Genomic DNA, 24,645 nt, shown 5'->3' with positions numbered 1-24,645 from the left:
GCGACTGTGAATTTCGAATCTGCTTGTCGAGGGTAGAGTCTCTTTGGCCAACAACTGAGATGGTACGAAGATCCATATTTTGTTATTCTTTATGCATTATGAGGAAATCATCGGGCTAGCATGTGGCGCATTGGGTAGTCTTCATGAGTAACGAAATCATCAGTGTGAGGCACAGTGGCTGCAGGACATCGCTCCCTATAGTTACATAGGCAATTCATCAACGTTGTTTCTTGAGCTCGACTCAATATGAATTTCGAATCGTCGTGAAAGGTATAGAGACCTATGTTTCGATCAAACAACTCATTCACTTGTACTTTCACCCATTGACTGAGATCGAAGTTCAAATTGTATGACGGACATTTCAATTCAAATAACAAATACCAAATGTAATTCTTTTCTCATCTCTAAAAGAGCAGCCATAAAGTGAGGTGACGTGGTACGGTAGTTGAAGCTTGAATAGAAAAACAGACAACCCCCCAACATACCTCCCAAGATGATAGGCTCGTACAGCCTTGCAATGGCCACCTGATAATCGGCATCAACAACCCTTCAACAATAACAATAAAGCATTAAACATCATAGAAAAGACATAAGCAGAGCGTGATCTCGGAGTAAAAACGTGACCGCAAGCCATTCAAATATTTGAAGGTCGAACTGACATGACAAATCGGGGAGCCGTTCCCTAGTTAGAAGACGACGGGTCCTTGTTGGAAACTGAGTCCTGGCCTTCGATACCCCACCATTGCTCGGCCATGAAAGTTGCGGCCTCGGCCTTCTTCCAAGGATCGTTGAAGGCAGAGAAGAGGATCAGGTCTCCCATGTGGCTGGAGAATGCCTGCTTGATAGAGTCAAGAGCAGCCTTCTGTTGGCTCGTACCAGGAACAGCCTTGCCGTTGCTGTTGCCCTTTGTGGGCCAGCCAGTTTCGCAAATGACGATACGCTTGTCGCCAGAAATCTTGGATCGAAGGTCCTCAACAGTGTTGGAGAGCCACTGGCCAGCTTCATCAGCAGAAGTGTTGGCATCGAAGAAGGCGTGAGCGTTGATAGCACAATAGTCACTCTCGTTACAAAGCTCAGGGTTGGCATTGGCAGCAATAAATGTATCAACTGTGACAACAGGACCTTGGTAGCCTGCGGCACGAAGGATCTCACGAGCCTGCTTGACCGCAGCGATGACCTTTGATGGGGTGGCAGCTCCGTTATTGACGAGTTCATTGCCAACACTGATGGTGTCAACAACGTCCCAATCGTCAATTGCACTGATGATGGTCTTGGCCTCAGTTTGAACGTCGTCAATGTTCCAGATACCGAGGAACAGCTTCATGCCGCTACCCTTGGCGCATGAGTAGACATTGGCGACCTGGTCACAGTCGGTGCCATAGATACGAAGAACTGAAAAATCAGCTGCGAGCTGCGTAATATCGTGCTGAATCTCGTCCTTGGATTTGCACTGGTGATCGCCTCGGTAGGGGGCATATGCGACACCAGGGAGCTTAGAACCGGATGAACTGCCACCACTACCAGAAATAGGAGCTGTAGGCTCTGGGTAAGTTGCAGTTCCTGTAGGGGTGGCAGGGGTAACAGGAGCGATAGTTGCGGTGTAGGTAGAGGCCGAAGTCAGAGTAATAGTCGTAACACTACAATCTTGTTAGTCAACACCGGGGCTTCATGTCACGAGAAAATCATACGGTTCTCGCTTCTCGAGCGGACGGGCTGTTGGTATTGTCAGCTTCGAATTACAGCCTGGTCAGGAGAATGCTCACCAACCGGAACAGCAGCAACAACTGCCGCCATGGCAACCGCCGAAGTGAAGAAACGCTTCATCGACATTTTGTTTAAATTTTCTATAAAAGCCGTACGTAGGTCGGTAGTTTGGAGAGTTGTTAAAGAGTGAACGAGCTGCTACAACGAGCTCAAATAGTGGTTTAAAGGTCGGTGATTTGAGAAAATGAGTGTTTAAGACGGGACTTAATAACCCGCTATCCAAGAATGAATAGGATTCAGATGAAAAGAGTGTGCATAGAACTGAAAAGAAGAATCAAAGAATGACGAATCTTAGGAAGTGATTGTAAGTAGGAAAAGAAACGAAAAAAGAGTGTAGGAGTGAATGGATGAAGATGATGATGATGATGATGAAAACGAAGGTGAAGGTAGAGAGAGAGGTAAAGTACCTAGGTAACCTTAGAAAAAGAGGAGGCGTCAAAACAAGGGAGGAAGGGGCCTTCTCTACAATGATAAGCAAAAGAAAACAACCCAAGAAGGAACGAGCCACAGTACGGTAAGACACGTGCTGAGCCTGCCTTCCCCCCTAAGTGTTGAGCTTAAGCTTGAATCTGCAAGAGACAACCTTAGTGAGACACTCCTCCCCTCCGTAATTCCTTTCAGTCCGTGAGTTTTATCACGAGATCCTAAGTTCTATTGGCTTAGCCTTGCCTTAGGTACTTATAAGACTCCATCCCTTGTTCTCCCTATTCACACTCAAGCCCACTCCCAAGATATGAGACATACGAACGCAGAAACTCACTCAGAACATGGAACTCAACAACTCAAACTGCCCGAAAACATGAACCTTAAAAGCGAATCACCAAAAGAGGCCACGACGCTCGCGACTCTTGGAATGAGGTGATTTCTTCGCATGGCGCGTACTTTCGAGACCTGTAATCTCCCGAGGAATGCGGCGTCTGAGACATGCCCAAAGTCCTGTTGCGAGCTGAAAAGATTCCTCATCCGTCTGGTAAAAATAAACTGTGAAACTGAGACTACGGCGGTGCCAATTGTGTTCCTTCCTGTACGTGTGCATCCTTGGTGATTCTGCTGTCAGATTAGAGTCCGTGGTGTAGACTCTGGCTGTAAAGTGGCACCATCGGGCGTGACTTGGCAAGGGAAGGCCATAAAACCCGCGAGACAGCTGACGTTTGCTTCTCTGTCTCCCATAATGTTTGTATTCGAAAACAGTAACTTGGCAGAGACGACTTCATCAACTGTGAGTAATTGAAGCCGACAAATATCTTACATCCCTCAGTATCAAAACCATGACATCGAAACCTATCAATCAACATCTAATCACGGCGCCCACAGAGACACAAAACCATTGTATCGGGAAATATTCATTCAATGCTAGCGTACGAGAGCCGCATCTATTAATCATTAGCTTGGTAAATGGCTGCCAGCCACTTTGTAAATCGTTCCATATTGGCCCTCGTCTATTGCGTTTGCTGATTGTCCACAATGAAAAAGGGTCTCACCGAAGCCCGACGCCTTATGGACTGTTCTCCTGTACAACATGCATTCAGCCAGCGTCCTTCTGTCATCAAAATTATCATCCGTTAAGCCCCTGAATCAGGCGGTCTTGGTGCTTGTCTTTCGAGTCATGACCTTGGTGATAGCATGTCGAATAGTCACGCCGGCCTTCTCAATATCTTTCTTAGACAGTGCTGATGTAACGCAAATTCGAAGAGCAGGCTGGGCAAACCACGCGCCGTCTTTAGGCTTCACAGCATGCGCATAAGGTCTGGTCTTGGTTCTGGTGATCAAGACGCCGTTGGCAAGAGTCTGTTCAGGAGTCAGTTTATTTTATATTCGTTCATGCTTCAGTGTTCGATGCACGCACCTCTTCCACGCAGTCCAGAAAGATGCGTTCTTGATCTTCCAGTCCGAGCTTACGGGCAGCCACAACTTCGGGCTTGAGGACAAGGAGCATGATAGGGTTCTCGGGGTCGCTTGGGCTGTAAACCCAGTCACTGCGGGGGTCCAATTGAGCCCTCATAGCCTTGATGTTCTCGCGGGACTGTGCCAGAATTTCAGGGTTACACTGGAGCAGGTTTAGGGTCTCACTGGCGGTGACAGCCAACATGGCAGGGAGAGCGGCAGAGAATGTATACGCAGAAGATGTGATGCGCTGGTGCTCGACCACATCCTTGGGGCCAGCGCAGAAGCCACCACCGGCGCAGAGAGGTCCAGCGAGGGAACCAATAATCATGTCAACCTGTTGGGGATCCACGTTTTGCGCCTCAGTTATACCACGACCGGTACGGCCGAGAACACCAAAAGACCAGGTCTCATCCAGAATCACGCGGAACTTGTACTTCTCTTTAAGCTCAACCAGGCGGGGCAAATCGATGGAATCTCCAGAGAGCTCAAACAAGCCTTCGGTTACGACAAAACGACGGGTAAGTTTCCTGGCATTGGCCTGCTCCCGGGCGACAGCCTTCATAGCGTCTTCCAAAGCATCCATGTCATTGTGTTCATACCAGCGGATGGTGCTTCGCGATTGCTCGAGACCTTTGCGAATAGCGAAGTTGACATTACGATCAGCGATAATAACGTCGCCACGCTTGGAAAAAGAGGGAATGACACTAGAGATGGTGCTGAAGGATTGAGCGTAGACAATGCAGCCTTCGGTGCCCAAATACGCGGCAATGTCGGCTTCAGTCTTCATGTGAACGTCCTGGGTACCGTAGAACTGGGGAGGACCGCAGGGGCCAACACCGTAGGTGCGCAGAACCTGGATAGCCTTCTCCTTAATCTGATCATTGCCGTTGAAGTTGTAGAAGTTGTAAGATGCGAGATTGGTAACAGTTCGGCCGTTGGCGAGTTTAGTCTTGGGGCCAGTAGGACTATAGAAGTATCAAATACTGATTCTGACTAGATTGCGCATGCGATTAGACTTGATGATGCTCACCCAACAAGAACAGGAAGACGTTCGGCTTCAGCCACCTCAAATGGAGTCTGCTCGACGACGAGAGGCTCGGGCTGCCATTCATCGATCAACTCCTCGATTTCCTACAAAGAAGCCAAACATTAGCGACGTCCATCCTGTGGGGATTGAGGGTCTGGCTGTGTTCTCACCTCCTCTCTTAACTTGATGTAATTCTGCTTACGGGTCGAGTAAGAAGGCGACAGGAGATAGCGGATAAAGAAGAGAAGCAGCACAAGTTCAATGGCGGATCGCACGGGGTCGTTCTGATAACTCGACTGGATGTAGCGCATAAATACTGCAGAACCAGGGACTTTATGAAAGTAGACGGCGGCCTGTTCGAGGATTTCGCCCACCCGGGCTTGGAGGGCATCGAGTTCCATGTTTTTCTGTTTCCAATTGTCTTGAATGGTTATGTCACCTATCGATCTCGCGTCGTGTCGTGTCTCGTCTCGCCCGGTCGTGAGAGTATATATTGGTTTGGACTGGGTTCGTGTTGTTGAAAGGAGTTGAAATGGACGTCAACCGAGGATTCTGAATAAGGCCCATCATTAGCAAGCACATGGGTCTACAAAGGGGCCTCCAGTCCTCTAACGTCGAAGTGAGTCGAGCCGCAGGCCGCATGCTGATTGGCTGTACCAAGGATCCATATCTAGCAGGGGCTCAACGGGTACCTGAAGGTCAGAAACAATGAGACCACAGGCCCTCCACTACAGGGGAAGTGTAGGGGTCATCGGATAGCCCGGGGAATAGGAATACGTAAAATTGGCTTACACAGGTTGAAACAAACCAACCAAAATCACAAGCTTCGTAGGCAGTACAGTAGAGTAGAACACCTCCCTCTTACAATGTTTGGTGTCTATATAGAAAGCGTAGGCTAGTGGTAGAAATGAAATGGAAAGAGTGTTCAAAAGGCATTATTTGCATTTAGGTCTAGAGTTTCTGCCATGGATGTGTTTCTTCCTTTCATTGTACACATTACAATAGTTTAAAAAAAAGAAGTGCGCCTTGTACCAAAAAAGATCAGTCCAGTTCAGCCAGTGAATGTCAGGTCTGACTTATGCCAACCTCCTCCTTCTGTATCTCTCCCATCTCCCGCCATCTTCTATAAAACTTCAACCTATGTTTGCACGTGCATCCACTCAAACTGCTGAACTGAAAACAAAAACAAGCAAAAAACAAAAACTTACCCATTTCCACAATTTTTCTGTCAGCAGAAACAAGCCAGGGACATCGCCCGTACGAGGCGCCTCCAAAGGGACTTAGTTGTCTAGATATTCCCACCTAGAACAGCTTGATCTTGCCAGTTGCCGAGGCATCAGCGCCAGTCTTGGTCTTCGTAAGGCCAGCACCGGTGTAGCCTTGCATTCCTGTACCAGTAGCCATGGTGCTGTTGGTGTTGTCATTGTTGAGGTCGTTAGGCTGAACAAGTTTGAAGCCGGCAATATCGCCAAGGGCATCGCTGATCGTGTTGGGTGGCATGTACTTGCCAGCCACAATAGGGCCAGCAATCAAAGCGATGAAAACGACGAGAAGCGTGAAGTATAAAATGGCGTAACGAACCACACGCCTGCGTCTGAGCTTGGATTGCTTCATCGAGTAGATGGGAGGTCGGATTTGGCGACTGTTTCTTAGGTTAGGGCAAATTGAAAACATAACAAGCAAAGGATAAGACATACCTTGGGCGAAGCCAGAAGAGCATCATAGAGTGGAGCATGTCGATCTTGGGAATCAAGATAACAGGTGCCATGAAAAAGAGCAGCCAATGACCTAAAACGAAATCGGCTGCGAACATGGACAATTCAGTGATCTTGCAGAGAAACTCTCGAGCAGGCTGAGAGATGGTGTGCCATCCCATGGAGTACCACTTTCCGGTCCAGAAAGCAATGTTGGCAGTATCACCCTTGAATTCGCGGGTGAGGGCAAGAGACACAATGAGCTTGACGAAGAAGCGCTGAATGCAAGTGACGGCGATCATACCAGCCAATGTGCGGGTAAAGTTGAAGCCCTCGAGAACAAACATACCCAGGAAGGAGATCAGCAAGAAGATAACAGCAGTAGCGTGAGCGATACCGGCGAGAACACTACCGAACTTCTTGCAGCACATGCTGAGTAGAGGACCCATACAGCAGGCCATGCCGAACATAGCAGCCAAGACACCTGCGTTAACACCAATAGGGGCAAAGGCAATGATGAGTAGCCGGATCAGAGAGTCGGTTGGCTGGGGCTTGGTCTTGACACTGTCCTTCTGAGGGGCATTTTTAACTCCAGTTTGGGCGTTAATGAACAGATAAGGGAGAATCGTGACAACGGCAAGCATGAGGGGAGAGAAAATCTCGCTGAAGAAGATGTTGGCAAACGGAGCGCGAGGAACGTCTGCAGACATCTTAGCAGAGGGGTCTCCTAGAGCCTTTCGCTTGTAACCAGTGAGGCGAGTCCGAGACAAACGGCAGTAGGAAATCCAAGAGGAGGCGTGGCTTCGGGAGTTACCACGGGACAACCATCGAAGGTAATCTCGGTAGTCGATGAAGAAATCAGTCCATGCGAACTGGTGAGGGTTGTACAAGAAAGGAGAGATGGTCAGCGCAAGAAGTGTGATCCAGAAATAGATCAATACACCCTTCCAGACAGTCAGAGTCGCGAAGAGAAGCATCATGAGCAAACGAGCGCCGAAGTAAATAGCTGGTCCAGCGAATCGAGAATACAAGACACCGAAAGGAATACGGGCAGTAGCAAAACCACGACCAGTACCAATATATCGCGCACCACCGAACGAAATGTTCTGCTGCACAGAGTTCGCATAGATCTGACAGACGAAAACCTCGAACATGAGCGAGAGCGAGCAGAATTGCTTCATCAATCGAACGAAGGCGCGCCAGAAGCCACGCTCCATCAACTCCTGAACAATAAGAGGGATGAAAGAGAGGAAAAGAACGAAAAGAATGGACACGATACATCGGTAAATCCAGTCGGTGAGAGCATCAGTGTTGGCACAACCAGTAGGGTAGAGAGGGTCGGTGATAGGAACGTTGCGGTTGTATTCGCAAGCCTGTGTCTCATGGCGGAGAGCTCCCAGATTGACCATCGTAATCATGAACATCTGAACAGAGAACATGATGAACATGTTGTTCAAATGGAAACCAGGATGGGCATAGTAGAAGGACAAGAATCGATCGAGAGGAAGTTGAGTGCCGAGATAGTAGTACTCGCGGGACAAGAACTGTTCACCCATACCAGTACCAATCTTGGTTGTGAAGTTGAGGACGGAACCGAAACCCAAATCACGACCCTTACCACACTGGAAGTATTCACATTGCTTGATACGTCCACCACGAAGGATGGCAGTCATACCAGCGTAAATATCCTCGTTCAGATGCAGACCCTTCTGAGCCTTGGAGACACCACCACGCGTTGTCATGAAAATACCGTTCAGAAAATCGGGATGGCCGTAATGGAGTTTACCACCGATTTGAGCCATTGTTCGAGCGAAGAGAGTACCGAATGTCTGTTCCTTACCGGCAGCAATGTCACCAAGAATACCAATGTTCTCGGAGAAAATGTATTCTCGCATACCGAGAATGGCCACAGGGGAGCTAACATCGTTCTTGACACCAGGAGTGTAAGGGGAAACATTGTCAGTCTTCATCTCTTCAAATTCGGCCAAAACGCTGCGAATCTTGAGACACTCCTCGAGATAATTGTCCTGGTTGGCATCGATGAGCTGGATGTACTCTCCACGGTAGAAGATAATGGAATGGTTCTGGTTGTCAGACTTTCCGTCACCAAGGATAGGGTTGCCAGAGAGTTGAACACGGAATTTGGGGCGTCGCATGCCGTTCTCCATAACTTCAGAATGGCCGTCAATAAGAACTGAGTAAAGCCGGGGCTCTTCGCCTTCAGCGACCGGGGGTTCCTCGTCCAAATAGGCGATTTGAAGGTCAGGATAGGCGCGAAGCAAAAATTCGGCATTTTCCATCTCTTCTTTCTTGAACTTGGAGAATCGCTGCATGGAAACGACAATCTTGAACTTGCGGCGGGCCATACGCTCAAGTTCACGTTCGAGCTTGTCGGTGTTACCACCGAACATCTGAACAACCTCGGGGTTCTCGACACGATAGAGGAGCTTGATGGCACGGCTATAGTTCATAAATCCAGAGATAGTGCGGTACAGGGTTTGGAAACGAAGAGACGCCCAGATACGAGTCCGGAGGGTGTACTCGGGTGCGGAGGACTTGAAACCAATGCAGTAAAAGGGAAGATCGTCGATCTTGCTTTTGGCGGTGTCCTTCTCATTCTTATCTGTCTCGCCGTTGTATTGCGAGGTTTCGTCAGCCAGAATCTTGGTATCTTTGACGAAGCAGTCCCACTCGTGAGGGTGGAGCTGCTTGAGATACTCCAGGAGTGTAACACGAGAGTAAGGCTCATCCTCGCGAATGATTTCACGGAGAGAAAGAAGAATCTTCTCGCTGTAGTGGGGGATCATAACTGTAAAGGTAGGCATGTTGTCAACGGGTAGAGGCTCAGGAATTGGAGTCGATAGGGATTGCGCAAAGAACGAAATGCGGCGTTCAGCTTCACTGTAGGCAGGGAAGAACTCGGTCTTGAAAGAGTGATCTTCCTGAGAAATGAAGAAGGTAGGTGCGCGAAGAGTTCGCTTGCCCTCCTGCTCAGAAGGAACCTGATGATAAAGAAGCTTCTGAACGTGCTCGATCGCAAGAAGATGCTCACGATACATCGAAATAACGATGGCGTTCCAAATCTGCGAAATAAGAACCTTTGGTTTATACTTGATCTCCATGTCTGTGGTTGCTAGAACCTTGGAGTAAACACGCTTGGGAAGGCGAGAGAAGATGTTGCGCCAGGGTGTCCAGATGGAGGATCCAATATAGAACGATCGTGAAACCGAGAAGACGGTGTTCAGCAAGACATACCAAAGGTAAGTATCGAGGAAGAAGAAGATAACATCAGTGAAGGCCATCAGGGCCAGGACAATTGTCGGGTGCCAGCGGCAAAGTTGATTGCCGAGGAGGGTCTTGTCACCCAGGCAAGAGTCAACATTCATGATGCTCAAGTATCGGATGGGATCGCGGAACGAAAGAATCAGGTAGGTATACGAGACACCCATCTTCACACCAAATACTGTTGCCCACAAACCATAGGACATTGCCATGTCATTGCCACGGAGTCTTGGCCAGCTAGCAGTGAATGTCTGACTAGCAACGTAGCGTCTGCTATTGGTAGACAGGTAGCTGCCAAATAGACCTCCCAGGGGCATGATGGAGAAGAAGATGAAAGTGATGACAGCAATAATGAAGTGAACGATACCAATAGCGGTGTTGATCTTCTCGGGTCCAAGTTTTGGCAACATGAAAACCTTTACACCAGGGGCGACGTTGAGAACGAGGATAAAGAGCAAGAACAGGAGTCGCTTGGTGAGATGCTGCGCACCAGCCCATCGACGAGGAACATAAGCCCATTCCGCAAGAGTAGCGAGAACCTGGATAAGCGATGCAATGGCACCACCAAAGCCGACGATAGAGAATTGCTTAGCCGTTGAGGGTTTCTGGTTAACCTGCTGTTCGTATTTAGGTCCTACCAGGAGACTGGGAGCGTTATGAGAGGTGTAGAACCAGAACATGGTCAAATGAATGATCCAAATACGGTTGAAGTTGACGAGAAGATGAAACCAAGAACGAGACTCCTTGTAAGTCTTGAAAAAGCATTTCTTCCAGTTGACATCCTTCAGCTTAAGATATCGCTCAGCAGGAGGCACATCAACCAGCTTGCTCTTATCTTGAAGGGCGATGCGTTCAATACCTTCTGGATACCAAAAAAGCTGGTTACAATCATCATAACCAACGATATTCTTGTGGTCACGCTCACGGCGGACGTACACGCCGTCGGAAATCTCATATCCCTGGTCTCTCAAGTATTGGTAGAGAGGAGTAATGACGTTGTTAAGGTAAGTAAACTCCTCCACAGGCTCAACGAGAGCTTGGCAAGCGGGAGAGTTAAGGTAATCATCCGCACACTTGAAGATGAAACACAAGCACTCGGGCATGAAACGAACTTGGTTGGCTTCACCCCAGCAGAGCAGGTACAGAGCGATCTGACGAACCCGATCATGCTGAGACATCTTGTTCATGCGACTCTTCCAGCGGTACTCAGCAGCTTCGAGACTGTCATCGCCCTCAAGCTCCTGCAGAGTCTCAGCCTCGTTGGCCTCGGCATCCTTCTTCTTCTTCTTTCCGCCCTTCTTCTTGCGCTTTAGGCCTTTGCCTTGTGCATTGGAGAATCCTACAGCGTCATCCAAGTCTAGGTGAGCAGCAAAGTACCATTTGCGGTAGTTTGCGTTGTCACCACCAATATAATCAGCATGGAGCGAGAGAAGTGCCTGGTTTGGGGTCATGCGCGAGGCTCGTGAGTCAAGAAGAATCATCAGATGATCGTACATGTTGCGCATGCTGTCACGCTGGAAACCGAACTTTGAGGTCAGATCGAGGAAGATGTCCTCAATCTCCTCCTTGGACAAAGGAATCTGGGCGTCCGAAGTCCAGGCCGGATAGGGCTCTCGGGATCGCTGACCAGCAGGGAGAACATTGCCGTAGTCCATGCCATAGTTCGGAGTCGAAGCACCCGAAGAGCGATTCCCACCATAGGAGATTTGTGAGGAAGGAGGTCGGTAGCCGCGTTGACCATCGTTGTAGCTATTGTAACGTTCGTCGCCCCGGCCGTAGTAATCCATTTCAGCAGCGCGAGCCATGTCCGATCTCATGGTAAAGTCGCTGAAAGTCTCGGAGTCTTCCTCAGAGCCCTGACGACCTCCTTGGCCTTGATAGCCACGGTCATAGTCCTGGTCATAGTAGCCACCCTGGCCATTGTCGTAGTATCCATCTTGGTATTGATCGTGGCCGTCGTAATAGCCTCCATCCTGCTGGTAGGGGTTATTGGGGTCGGCGTTGTAGTAACCACTACTAGTGTGTTAGTGAAAGGACTACGAGAGGAGGGACATGATGCTCACGATTCGTCGTAGTAACCATCATGGTTGTTGTTGTTGTTGTTGTTGTTGTTGTTGTTGTGATTTGGGCCACGGTTGTCGTAGCCTTGATCGTAGTACTGATCGTCTTGGTAGTAGGAGTCAGTGTTTCCACCGTGTTGTTGCTGGTTGCCTCCCTGTTGATGGCCATAACCATCATCGTACTGGTCACGTTGACCGCCGCCTGGATATCCCGACATGTTGTTTAAATTAATTATCTGTTGGAGGATATAAGGTCAGATACTGTCCGTAGGAATCATGCCCACGTCATGGATTGTCCTGCCCTGGGAGACGTCATCTAGTGATATGAAGCCAGATGAACGAAGCACAGGGTACAACCTCATGGACAATCAAGCCACAAGAACTCACCTAGTGGTACACATGTGGATGGCCAGCGAGCGTGAGTGTGAATCAAGATCAGGCGGGAGAACAAGCGTGGCCGGCACTGCAAGATATTGATTGTTTGTTGTCAAAGAAAAAACCGTCAAAAGGCCGAACGGGCAGTGGCTTGGCCTAGAAAGAAAGACCAGTGAATTATGCGATTCGTCGTCGATACGGGTTCAAGAAGATGAATCAATCACGGAGAGTGATTCACCAGCTTGAGAAGTCGACGTCGTTAGTCCAAGTGCGAGACAAAGCGATTTGGCGTAGCCGTAAAACGAGTGTCGGCAATGCGTAATGCAAAGAACAGCAAAGGGGAGAAGACGAGGGTTGGTTTTTGGTGGTTTGAGTTCCAACCCGCACGGGGAGGGAGAGAAACGCTGCGTGTCTCGGCGCCGGGTTATCCAGGGCGAAGTCAGGGGGTGGAGAATGCAAGGGTGTGTCTGTAAGATAACAGGGGAACCACCTTGAACTGATTGATGGATGGAGAGAAGTTTCCAATTATTCAACAGACGTGATATGTATGTATTATTAGAAGTGTGATCCTTTTGCAGTGGCCAAAGACCTCGAGAGGGGGGAGAAAGAAGAGATCAAGACATGGGCGACAAGCTGGGATTGAATGTTTTGATTCCTTGAACGTAGACACGGATGTACGTACACAAAAACGGGGGAGTGAGAATGGAAGGGAGAGCGCGATAGGAAACAAAACAAAAAAAAAACCAACCATTCATTCACTCACTTACTGCTAGTGCTACACAACGAGAGGGAGGGAGCAACAATACATCCAGCAACAGCAACTAACAGAAGGGAGACTTTTTAGGAGCCTCGCCGCTCCATTTCTGGTCAGATCAGCGAATTAGCTACAATCCTCAGCATGGCCAAGAGCATATCTCGACTCAAAAAGTGGATCATTGGCTATAAAACGTTATCAACACTGGATTCAAAGTTACAGGGCGTGATACCCGCTAAGCCCGGAGTTCACAGCGGCAAGATCGCTGAAACTCAATTCGATTCAAAGCACAAACCGTCCGATTCCCTAACATTAAGCATTAACAGGTCCCATCAACTATTCTACTGTAATATGTAATAAGGTATCCATCTATCCTCGTCCATCATGATGCGCTGTCCCAACAGTGGATCATCCGGGCCGTTTCCTGTTTGTCCCTTTTCGTTCCTTGCTTTCCTCTCGATAGACCCATCCATCCCATCCCATCAGAGAGGCCCATCGCCCCTAAAGGCTGGCCCGCGCCCGCGACTCGCAGTGCAAGCCAGGGGCGCTGACCAGGAGTGCCAGGGGATACGGGTCTTGATTGGTGATTGCAAGGGGGTGGTTGGGTCTCTGTCTCTGGAGGGGGTTGGCCAGTTTGGACTCTGATTGAGAGAATGGCAGGCGGATTCCTCGGATGGATGCACTGCAGTTCAGCATTCTCTCTCTCTCTCTCTCTCTAATGGGAGTGAGTACCTGGTGGGTACATGCTGCGGCAATATCTCAGCTGGCCTTGTTCTGCTCACATTCCGCTGTAAGGCGTTTGCTTCTGGAGCCTCGCTTGCATAAGACCCATGAGGCGGAACCTTGTACGAGCTCGTACCTTTAAAGTACTGTTCAGAAATAGCCAGCCACGCGTCATCATTGGTAAAGAGTCACTCCTTTGTGGGCCTGGCAAGTGCTCGCTGCAAATCGGGCTTTTGGATGAAGCCTCCAGAGTCCACTGAGGGGCACCGGTGCCCCTGAACGGCGCATCCGAAGCTCGAGTCAATTTCTTTCTGTGGCCCGGAGTTATGGTTGGCATTGGCAATGCCTCACTCTCGCTCACCAAGATTATCTATATGAGAAGCATGACACCTAAGGCATCAAGGCCACAACCAGCCAACCTGCTCGGTTTTTGCCTCAAGCATGGGGTTAGTCTAGCCAGTTGTGCTGCAGTGGCATGATTGAAGGTTGCAGTTGGTCACCCAAATGTTAAATTCAGCGAGTGGCCGAGTTATTGATTGTACCCTAACCACGATATCAAGGCAGAGGATGCATTATGTATCAAGGAAATTATATGTATGCCTGCTCATTTCGATGATTTTCAGGTTTGAGATTCACTACTAGTAAATGGAACGAAGCTGTTATCAAGCTACACGTACACGTGTCTATGCCTGCAAGCTGCTGGTACCCGTCACGGCTGCGGCCACAGCCGCAAGTAAGGACTTCGAGAAGCTTCAGCTAGTTCGTCGAATTCTCAGGCGGGGAGAACTTGAACTGCTGCGTAACCATGTCCTCGAACTGAATATGCACGTACCCTGCTCGTCACTATCAGATGATGGGATGGCTGGTACCTAAATTCATGCTTGGCTCTTCCACTTATCCCAAACCTATCAAATATGGATAAAGTCATTCATTATCTGGACCATATTTTGATCTCATGCTACTCCGTACTCTTTATTGAAATCGGTTCAGCCTTAAAGATGCAATCTCGATTGTTGTGCCGGTAATTACGGAGTAGACAGAGGGCATTGATAAGCAAGGCCGCTTAGAAATTGAGGAGAAAAGTCAGTGGATGCCCTGCACCGTACCCATTCATCATGCAGGAACAGGTCCTGCGTCACGCATTTTCGTAGGGTGGACGAGAGCAACACTTGCTGGTACTGCAACGAAACCAGCTCCTTCACACGAGATAGCATGCAGCGTGTAATTAATGGAGTTTCCCTAGATTCCGTGAAAAGAAATAGCCAATGGCAACTCAATTGAGTGTGTTCTCAGTTGTTCTCTTCCCGCCGTGACACTGCCACAAATGAGCTCGCTCTTTTCTTGATCCCGTCCCGTCAGCAGCATAATTATAATCGATGACGACGCTGTACGCGGCCTGTGTGATACGCCGGCCCAAACAGCAGCTCCCTTACAAGGTTATCCCTGGTAAGCTTCAGACACCGACACGATCCAACACGATCATCGATCCCCCAAATTCTCTCCATAGAAAGCTGTGGTTCCGCTTCAATTTTTTTCTCTCTATTCCCCATGTGCTGTGCTAAAGGATTAACTTTGCAGTTGGTCCAATTTCCCAATCCCAAACTGGTCTAACAGGCCCGTGTCTACCACGCTAGAAGGGAATCGTCTTGTTGCGACTGGTTTGATGTTGAGTATTATTATTACGGGAACTGCTCCGAAATATTCAAGTTTCTGTTGTCAAGATAAGCCGGTGTCCCGCCACCCGTTGACTAGTTAGCAGTAGCTTGGGACGAAATTGGCTAGGTGTAAATAAATTATTGTGCATGGGTTGTAGAGACGATGCTTGTGCTGCTTGTTATCGACGATAGACCGTGATTGACCTGCAGGTTGACTCAATAAACATGATGATCCTGGCCGTAGATGACCATCAGCAATGTGACACGCACGGCGACACGGCTGCTGTATTGAGCCAGCTAATAATGATCTATGGACAGCCGATTAATGATCACCACATGGTTTCACGGAATGAGCTCTAGTATTATAGATCAGCCGAAGTGATAGGCAACTTTTGGCGGAGACTTCTGAAAATGGCCACCTCCTTTTTTCCATTGCCACTTGCTGGCCCTCCAAACAGTCCGGCAATGGAGTCACGTCCAGTTCATCAGTTAGCCTCGCACCGGATTGTTTCTTCGTCATGGCTTCACTCTCCAGCAGAATATGTTCTGCTCCGTAATACCATAGCCAATTAATTACAAAGGTACGTAATGGTTATGCCTCAACGATATGTTTCATATAGCAGGAATCATGAAGTAATGTAAAAGTGTTGGTTTTGTCATGGATTAACCTAACCTATACCCATCCATCGCCTCTCAGGTCTCAGTGACTGGCATTGAAAATTTGCCAAGGGACTACGACACAAGCGAGCACCAAAAATAAGCATTGCAAGTTGTTTCCCGTTCCTCCGGACCGGGCTTCTCATTCCGATATTAAAGTGTCAATAGTAGCTTCGTGTTCTAGAATTGTGAACGAAGCCGCTTAGTCAATTCGATACTTGTTGGCATGAAAAATGTCTCACACTACGAACTACGGATAAATCTGGCACCCGTCCATCAAACAATTATTCATCGTGAGCCTGTGCCTTGTATGTTTCGCATCCCGATCCGTGGAGAAGTTGGTGGGCGTCACGTGGACTCGCGATCCCACATTCCAATATGGGTCTGTTGCTGTGCCAACGCGACAAGGCCTCTTTACATTGAGTTCCAAATCTTGATAGATCATAGAAGATTCAAATTTTACTGCAGCCATCATGCATTCAAGCTAAACCGGTTTATGCCATAGAAGCTATCATCTCCAGGTCATTACATACCTATCAAAGCATCACCTACCGAAACGCATCACTCTACATCCCCGCATGCCATTGACAACGCAAGAAATGCACACTCAACCAGCATATGCCATAACTTAAGCCTCTTCACCTGCGACTCAACACATCCACCATGGCAAGACTGGCAAACATTTATCCCTCCAGTGACGATGACCTACCTGATCTGGAAACGCTTATTCGGCAACCGAGCACCCGAGCACCAAAGACAACTACTCCTGCGCCTTCAGTCAGCAAGCCTGCGATTCCTAAGACTACTTCCAACGCTGAAACCCGACGTGTGCGACGTCTTGGAGAGCCTAACCAAGCCGCCGCCAACCCGCTCTTTCAGAAATGGAACTCGGAAGAAAGGAAAAGCACACGAGGTGGTCGACGGAGTAAGTCAAGGGCTGCAAGCTATGAGAAGAAGCCATCGAGACAAACGAACCCAGTCGACAAAGTTTCTTCATATTTAGAATCCGAATGTGGCTCTGGGACTGAGAAGGACATGCCACAGTCTCGACAACAGCCAAGAAGGAGGAGAAACCAGAGGGTTGTGCAAGATTCTGATGACGAGAGTGACGAGAACTATGAATCCGAAAAGGAAACAGTCTTGAAAAGGGTCCGACGGCTTCAGAAAACAAATACCAGTACGGCGGCAATACCTACTCTGGAGATTCAGGAGCCGACACCAAGTATTCATTCTGGGACCAAGTCAAAAGCACTGCTTTTTGCACGAGAGATTGATAGCGATGCTGAAAGCGAAGTGAGCCAGGAAGATGAGAAAGCAGAAGAGCCAAGTATCTATCAAACTGCAGACGAACATTCTGACTCTGCCTCAGAGTCGGATTGGTTGAACGACTCGCCTGAGCCCCCAATAAGCAAAGGGGCAAGGTTCTTGAGTAGCCAGCCATCGAAGACAGTTGCTACCAGGGAGCGTATTCCATCAATCAAAAATGCTCCGAGTCGTCAACCAAACCCCTCTACAAGCATTAGCATAAAAAAACCTCGCGATACGGTCAAGAATACTTCGAGTAAAGAGGTTTTTGGGTCCAAGAAGACCAGCCAAAGTGGAAAATGGCTTGTTTCAGGGACGACCACCACCTCGGACCTTGAAGACACATTATCTAAGCTGCGGCTACACCTCGAGGACTTTTCAGATGAGGAGAGCAGAGTATCGAAGATAGACGAGTTCGCCACACCACCTAGTACTCCTCCTAATGCACCCAAGGCAAGAGGGCTTACATCACCAACCAAGAAAATACAGATCCCCAAGACGCCACATCATCCAAGTATGGACGCCTTTTGGAACCAGGACTTTGTCAACGATTGGAACGACCAGCACTCGCCACGCAAGCTCATCCTCCCCCCCCGCACCAAGAGTCCCAGCAAGGCGAGCCCAAAGAAAGAGCCCAAGAAGGAGACCAAAAAGTCATTTGAATCTAGAAAACATGCACTGGCCGAAAGCTTTCTATCCGAACTCGATCGCGAGATCACACAGGGTAGGATTGCCGAGCTTGCTGAATCCACAGGCGGCGTCAAGCTCGTTTGGACGAAAACACTTAATACGACGGCTGGGCGAGCAAGTTGGCGTTGTGAGACTATCAGGACGACACGCAAGGTGGAAGACGGCCAACCCATCAAGACATTCAAGCATCATGCATCAATTGAACTTGCTGAGAAGGTCATTGATGACGAGAACCGCCTACTCAATGTTATGGCACATGAGTTTTGCCATCTCGCCAACTTCATGGTTAGTGGCATAACGACAAACCCTCACGGTCGAGAGTTCAAGGCTTGGGCGGCCAAGTGCTCGGCCAAGTTTGGTGATCGCGGCATCGAAGTGACGACCAAGCACAGTTACGAAATCGACTTCAAGTACGTCTGGGAGTGTGATGAATGCGGAGTTGAGTACAAGCGGCACTCCAAAAGTATTGATACCCAGCGATATAAATGTGGGAAGTGCAAGGGTAACTTGAAGCAGACCAAGCCAGTACCCAGGGGAGCAGCAGCAGGCAAAGCACCGAGCCGATATCAGGCGTTTGTGAAAGAGCAGATGGGTGTGGTCAGAGGAGAGAACCCTGGCAGTCCCCAGAAGGTGGTCATGAAGCTCATTGCAGAGAAGTGGGCGAAGCAAGAGGGTGGTAAGACTGGAAGCAAAGCGGCTAGCGAACTGGGAGTTGAGAGTGTTGTCGATAAGATGGTTGATCTAACTATTGAGGCTGAAGCATAAATGCATAACTAGGAGTTTGTTTGTCTATACCCATTTAATGTTATAATTTTTCGCGTCTGAGTTAACTGAATTCACCTGCGTTCTCACTCACCCACGACGCTGCCTGTCAAATTCCAGACTTTAAGATATCATATAACATATAACATATATAGGAACACTCTCCAGCTTACAGATATACTGCCTTCACTACCCTCATGGAAGCTCATGGATTATCATGTATTAACAGGCAAGCTTTCAAGAAATTAGAGTGATGATAGAGTGTATATAGTTACTGTGTTGCAAATGCAGACAAAGATCGATTTGAGTCTTATCGGCCAGCAGTTTCTTAAAATTGTTTAGCTTCCCAAGCTACATATGCCTGAATGCTCACCAACATGGCCTTCTATCATGACATGTTGTCATCTCCATCTGAAATCAAGTAGTGAGCCTGCATATTCCTGGATGCTAGAGAACCATACTTGTCATGTCCAGAATTGTATATTCATCCATCGACAAAGAAAACAAGTCGTAAGTCGTGGTAGTCATCTCATGATATCCTGCTCTTTCCTGCCGCACCTCCTCCGTAACCTGAATATGTTCTCCGTTTGCTTTTAACAAACTTCAACTAGTTTAAGCTTCACCAAAGAGGCCCCAGTCCTTGATCTTAAATGTCGACCAGATAGTGGCAGAATACTCAACGGCAGCGCCGATGAGCTTACCCTGACGTCCAAGTTCAAGATCAACCTCTGCCTCGTCATACTCTCCCTTGATATGAGGGACATTGATTGTGATGAGAATATCAGTCTTAGCCTTCTCGAGCCGCAAAAGAGTTAGGATGATGGCGGTGAAATCGGGCGCAGATGTTGAGTCGCGGGACTGGTTCACGCGAGGAGTCTGTGTGGAAATAAGTGTGTAGGCGGGAGTACCAGGTCTTCAGATATCAGTAACTGCCACTTCCAGAATGCATTTGAGACAACATACTCTAGATTCGAGAACTCGGTCTCGGCAGTGTTCCAGATCTTGACGGTATCGATATCCGAACCAACCATATCTTCAAGATGAGTTGTCATGGCACGACCATCCACCTCAGGACCTGAGCCAGAACCTCCAACACGCTCTGTGATGTCGAAGATGATGCTAGTGAAACCATCCTGATCGATCCAGACTTCTTGATTATCGGGAACTTGTCGCAACTTGCTGCAGCGCATATAGTCAGCACAGGAAAAGGTGTAGTTAGGCGCAAAGAGCAATGAAGACGAACCTGACGTCGGCGAACTTGGCGGGCAGGTCGCAAGTGATTGCGCCGCCAAAGAGAGGTGTGTTGATGTATTCAGGCATTTCGTTTGAGGGAATGCGATGGTTGTATATGGTTTAGAACCTGCACGTTCGTCCGTCGCAAACTCGAAAGTGTCGATCGTACTATGTACTAAGCTAAGGAGCAGTCGGCGGCGAAGGTTGGAGTATATATGCTTCGGAGGGTCAAGCTCGTGACTCGTACGGGTACTGACTGACTGGAACAGCAAATCTTGGCAAAAAAGTGCTACAAGGTAGAAACTGGGCGCCTGAAAGTGGGCGAAGAATGATGGATCTTGGGTTGGTACGGTTATGCCTTGGGAACAGGCAGTTTAGGACCTAGTAGTTTCTAGGTACCTTATTGTGTTTGGAGGGGCTGAGGCGACCCCGCCGAGATGAAGATGACGTAAAAAACAGGGCGCAGAAAGGAGCCTCACTTCTAGAAATACAGATATGAAGGGTATTAAAAAAAACCAAAAGAGCTTCATCGGTCTCAAGAAATACCAAAAACAAAAGGTCAACCAAAACATTACGCTAATGATTGCTTATGAATCCAAAAATGGAACAAAAATCAAAATTCGAATCTAGAGTCTCTAGACGAATGGTTTCCAAAGATTAGGTGAATGGAGTCTGTTGGGCCAATCCCACGGTCACATCTGGTAAAAGGCAAGAGGTGAGTTCGATGGGAGGTCCCACTCCGAAACAAAGTAGTGTAATTTAGACTTATATACCCTCATTGTGAACCCAGCAGCCAATCAACGCTTACACCGGCTGCCCCTCACAGCTCCAAGCTGCATCTCTCTGAGTGTTACCTCATGTAATCTGATCCTTCAATTGACAATTGAACTTCAACTTGTTCTCTGATTCTTTTTCTCCATTTGTTTTTCCTCAACAACTAAACAACTGAACGTAAAGATGTCCTCCTGCATCTTCTGTCGAATCATCAAGGGTAAGAGAAGGGGGAAGCAAGGTGGTCGAATGAGTGGAGAGTATCCAGGGAGTTGCTGAGGGGAGAGTATGTTGAGGATGTTCATCAGCTCTTTTGTCTAACTCCTGGTCTTCGTGTGAACTGACTTGATCCTTCAATAGGTGATATCCCCTCTTTCAAGCTATTTGAGAGCGACAAGACTCTCGCTTTCCTTGATATTGGTCCCCTCAGCAAGGGCCACGCTGTATGTTCTCAACAGCTCACTCACGAGCCCACTGACAAGATATAGCTTGTAATTCCCAAGCACCACGGTGCTAAGCTGGCTGATATTCCTGACGACCACCTCACCGAGATTCTGGCAAGTATTGGGACGTTGGTGATGAATACTTAAGTCTAATTGTGTTCATAGCCTGTTGTCAAGAAGATTGTCAACGCAACTGGTGCCACCAATTACAACATCCTCCAGAACAATGGCCGCATTGCTCACCAAGAAGTTGACCATGTAAGTCTATCATACCAACTCTAAGGTATAAAGAAACTAATATAGTCCTAGGTTCACTTCCATATGGTAACAAGATCAAGCCTGAACTACCGTTGAGCTACAACTGACAAGTATTCAGATCCCTAAACCCAACGAGACCGAGGGCCTCGGCGTCAAATGGCCCACAAAACCTGCTGATATGGAACAGCTCAAGGTTTACTGTGAGGAGCTCAAGGCCAAGATCTAAAGAGCTTTGATACACGCATATGCAGCAGTGTCCAGCTGGGAAACTAGGGAATTGGTTCATGAAGAGCCCTTCTAGTATTATTGTCCGGTTACCAGGTACCATCCTGCCCCGCCAAATCAACCTGATTATCTACAATCCTAAGTCCCTTTGGTGCTTCACACGTCTCGTCTAGTCTAAGTCATTAGCAGAAGTGCTGGTTCCCGCAGCAGCCAGTGGCTTGAGCGAGTACCAGTCAGTCTTGCCATCGCTCTGTATCGCACCCTGTCTGTCGTAGAGTGTTCGTGCTCGGATATATGGGTCAAGATTCCAGTAGTCCTCCTTGAGAAGTTTCGCAATCTTTTCTCGCTCAACCTTGAGTTGTTTGCCCTGCTCACCATCAGGATGACGGATCCATTCCCTAGTTGTATGCTCGAATTTCTTGACCAACTCTTCACGGTCAGTCAAAAGACGATCCCGGGTTTGCGTATCCTTCATCTTGTCATTTTCGCCAGCAATAGGCTCGATGTACTTGTACTCCCAGTTCTCATCGCCTTCAAGCTCCTTGATCAGATGGTCCGGAGTGATGAACTCCTCGAGTTCAGCCCGGTTGTTAGTGAAGTGAACCTTGGCTGCCACCACAGGGTCAAGCCAGCCACGAATGACCTTCCAAATACCTTATTACAAGTCAGTACTTGTGTTCGCCCTGAAAACAGCAACATACCTTGGAAAAGCCAGGGAGCTTTGTGCACAAGGACGGCACCTAAAGACTCGGGATAGTTGGCCTCGAAGCACTTAATCATAAATTTAACAGGTGTGTAGTCCATGTTGGCCATAGAGAAGCCAGTCATGTCGAAAACAATGCACTGCGTTTGCGTGTCAGTGTTATACTCTGATTTTTGGACCGCGGGCACTTACAGCTGTATCAACAGGGGGTTGAAGGGTCATGCGCGCTGTCTCGATAATGTAGACTGTGTACTTTTCCAGACTTTCTTCGCATTCTTGCCCAGCCTTGTGCAAGCGAACCCTGACGACACAGATAGGTCGGCCTTGCTTATCAGTGCCGTGCAAAAAACTCTTGCCCATTCGGAGTTGCTTCATCATGTCGGCGCTAACTTGCGTGGTCGGAGAATCGGCCTTCTCATCCTCAACCGCAAAGGCATCTCCGTTCTTCATGATATCGGAGTCTACCTTCATGTCATTATGCCTCCAATGCATAGTGGACACCAACATGACGAGAGCCTTCTCGACATCCCACTTTCGTGCTCTGAGAAAGCGCAGAACAAGGGCATCAGGGTGATCGTGCTTCACCATAGACCATATCGTGTGTCGGATTGTTTCAGGGGACTCGTTGGCCAAAGTCTCATGGAATTGTTTGGTTTCATTGTACTTGTCCTCTTCAGCGGAAGCTTCAGTTGGTGTCGAAGTACCGGATTTGCCTTTCTTGAACATGCCGAATCCTCGCTTCTTCTTAGGATCAGCCTCTGCTGGACTCGCCTCCTCTTTTTGGGGCAAGAGGTTGGCACCAGAGCTCTCCTCATCGGCCACGCCAGTGAGTTGAAAGACAGCAGCCCATAGCTTGCGAAGCTTCTCCTCCTGCTCGGGAGTCAGGTTCCCCGGGCGCCCAGGGGGTAATTGGAAAGACATGATCTCGAACTCTTCTGGTGGGGGCTGGTTGCTGGGGCTTCCTGCAGGCCAAGCTGATATAGCAACAACAGCCGTAATGACTGCTACAGCTACAGCAACTGAGTAAAGCGAGTTGGCCTCGAGGGGAAGTCTGCTACTTGGATTTGAGCCGCCTTTGCTGTATAATGTCCGTTTGATGGCAATTGAATGAATGAGGTTCCTTGAACCAGTGAGATATCTCGCAGAGGTGATGCTCCTGGCATATGCAGGGGTTCCTCGTGAGTTTGTAAGGGGTAGTCTCAGTAAGCTGGAAGAAAGGACAGATGACCGTAGCTGGAGGTGGCGCGAAAGTGGCTGAGGGGAGTATTTAAGAGGGCTATACGAGCATAGATTCCGTCCCAGTTGAGTCCTCATGGGAAAAAGGGTTGAGAAAGATATGTCAGATTTGCAAACGCGTACACATACGCCGCAAAAACCAAAGGTGGTAGGTAATAAATCAATGTCGTCGTTTATGGGGATTTTTAGAATGCGGGACACTCTTTCTTGGCGTGGTATTGGCTCCACAGATCCTCAAAGCTGCCCGCTTTGCAGGTACAAAGTTGGAACAATCCGCTGACAGGCAGGCCTCCAGGATTGATGGTGGCTATGAATCGTTCGGAATTTTCTCTGGATGGTACGAGCGTAATAAAATAGAATAATCTGTTAATGCTCAAGGTGTGTTCGGAGCTTGCAAGACTCCGATTTCCGCGGATGAAGAGTGGATGGGTTCAATTACTGACGTAGGGCATTTGTTAGTGTTCGGAGTACTCGGGAACAAAGATTGGAGGCCTATTATTGATGTTGACGCTGTTCTGTCACACACCTCAAGAACCCCAACTAAGATATCCTGAACAAAAGGTGACACATTATCGAGATCGTGGCCAGAAGAGAAATTAGCAAGACACTTGAAAACGATTGATAACGAAGCATGGACACGCCCAGTGTGAGCGTGGCTGTGCTCTACCCTACAGAGCTACCTAAGCTAAGTACCTAGCTAACAGCTTGAAGACAAAGAATCCTGCGATATCCCACGGTCAAGGGGCCCCATGTTCCACAGTCGATGTAAAATGAATGTTCATAACATGGCAGTGTGCTCCAATAAAGTCTTCATACAATGGACTTTTCTTTATTTGGTCTGTATCTATCGTATGTCTTCGTTATGTTTGCCCCTGGAAGGAAGACTGCTCACGCGACACCTCTCAAATATGGATAGTAGAGATTGGCAAACACAATGTTTGATGTGATGAGTGCAAAAAAAATATCATATCAAATTAAAAAAGTAAGTAAGATTCGAGACCAACTCATATCAAATTCGGGCAAGATGTAAAGTACATATGATGCTATCTGGGCAACGGCAGCGTCGTGGTTAAAGCCACATCCACATGGGACTGGGAGCCACATCTTGAAACGATTTGCGGGGACGCCACAGCAGACTTCC

The 24,645-nt window shown here is 48.3% G+C and overlaps 7 protein-coding genes; 2 read left to right on the top strand and 5 right to left on the bottom strand.

Annotated features, from left to right (window-relative positions):
* Positions 1-682: 682 nt before the first annotated feature.
* On the bottom strand, positions 683-1,830 carry FFUJ_13687 (related to glucanase; the record flags this gene model as incomplete). XM_023576400.1 has 3 exons in its annotated part: positions 683-1,637; positions 1,689-1,713; positions 1,764-1,830. 3 exons carry the CDS (start codon positions 1,828-1,830, stop codon positions 683-685), a joined length of 1,047 nt encoding a protein of 348 aa, XP_023429553.1.
* A 1,509-nt stretch (positions 1,831-3,339) lies between these two features.
* On the bottom strand, positions 3,340-5,079 carry FFUJ_13686 (related to LCB1-serine C-palmitoyltransferase subunit; the record flags this gene model as incomplete). XM_023576399.1 has 4 exons in its annotated part: positions 3,340-3,552; positions 3,611-4,616; positions 4,682-4,782; positions 4,849-5,079. The coding sequence occupies 4 exons, from the start codon at positions 5,077-5,079 to the stop codon at positions 3,340-3,342; spliced, it is 1,551 nt and encodes a 516-aa protein (XP_023429552.1).
* Positions 5,080-5,980: 901 nt separating this feature from the next.
* FFUJ_13685 (probable 1,3-beta-D-glucan synthase subunit) lies at positions 5,981-11,932 on the bottom strand (the record flags this gene model as incomplete). XM_023576398.1 has 3 exons in its annotated part: positions 5,981-6,320; positions 6,376-11,667; positions 11,718-11,932. The coding sequence occupies 3 exons, from the start codon at positions 11,930-11,932 to the stop codon at positions 5,981-5,983; spliced, it is 5,847 nt and encodes a 1,948-aa protein (XP_023429551.1).
* A 4,609-nt stretch (positions 11,933-16,541) lies between these two features.
* FFUJ_13684 (uncharacterized protein) lies at positions 16,542-18,638 on the top strand (the record flags this gene model as incomplete). Its single annotated transcript, XM_023576397.1, has 1 exon — positions 16,542-18,638. The coding sequence occupies one exon, from the start codon at positions 16,542-16,544 to the stop codon at positions 18,636-18,638; it is 2,097 nt and encodes a 698-aa protein (XP_023429550.1).
* Positions 18,639-19,247: 609 nt separating this feature from the next.
* FFUJ_13683 (related to MOG1-required for nuclear-protein import) lies at positions 19,248-19,955 on the bottom strand (the record flags this gene model as incomplete). XM_023576396.1 has 3 exons in its annotated part: positions 19,248-19,548; positions 19,599-19,814; positions 19,879-19,955. The coding sequence occupies 3 exons, from the start codon at positions 19,953-19,955 to the stop codon at positions 19,248-19,250; spliced, it is 594 nt and encodes a 197-aa protein (XP_023429549.1).
* An 870-nt stretch (positions 19,956-20,825) lies between these two features.
* On the top strand, positions 20,826-21,566 carry FFUJ_13682 (related to protein kinase C inhibitor-I; the record flags this gene model as incomplete). XM_023576394.1 has 6 exons in its annotated part: positions 20,826-20,859; positions 21,000-21,082; positions 21,128-21,214; positions 21,248-21,340; positions 21,392-21,406; positions 21,459-21,566. The coding sequence occupies 6 exons, from the start codon at positions 20,826-20,828 to the stop codon at positions 21,564-21,566; spliced, it is 420 nt and encodes a 139-aa protein (XP_023429548.1).
* Positions 21,567-21,734: 168 nt separating this feature from the next.
* FFUJ_13681 (related to CSR1-phosphatidylinositol transfer protein) lies at positions 21,735-23,582 on the bottom strand (the record flags this gene model as incomplete). XM_023576393.1 has 3 exons in its annotated part: positions 21,735-22,219; positions 22,267-22,408; positions 22,461-23,582. 3 exons carry the CDS (start codon positions 23,580-23,582, stop codon positions 21,735-21,737), a joined length of 1,749 nt encoding a protein of 582 aa, XP_023429547.1.
* Positions 23,583-24,645: the final 1,063 nt, after the last annotated feature.

The sequence above is a fragment of the Fusarium fujikuroi genome, chromosome FFUJ_chr04 (genome assembly GCF_900079805.1).
Source record: "Fusarium fujikuroi IMI 58289 draft genome, chromosome FFUJ_chr04".
NCBI classification, from domain to species: Eukaryota; Fungi; Ascomycota; class Sordariomycetes; order Hypocreales; family Nectriaceae; genus Fusarium; species Fusarium fujikuroi.
This window is presented reverse-complemented; position numbering and strand designations above follow the sequence as displayed.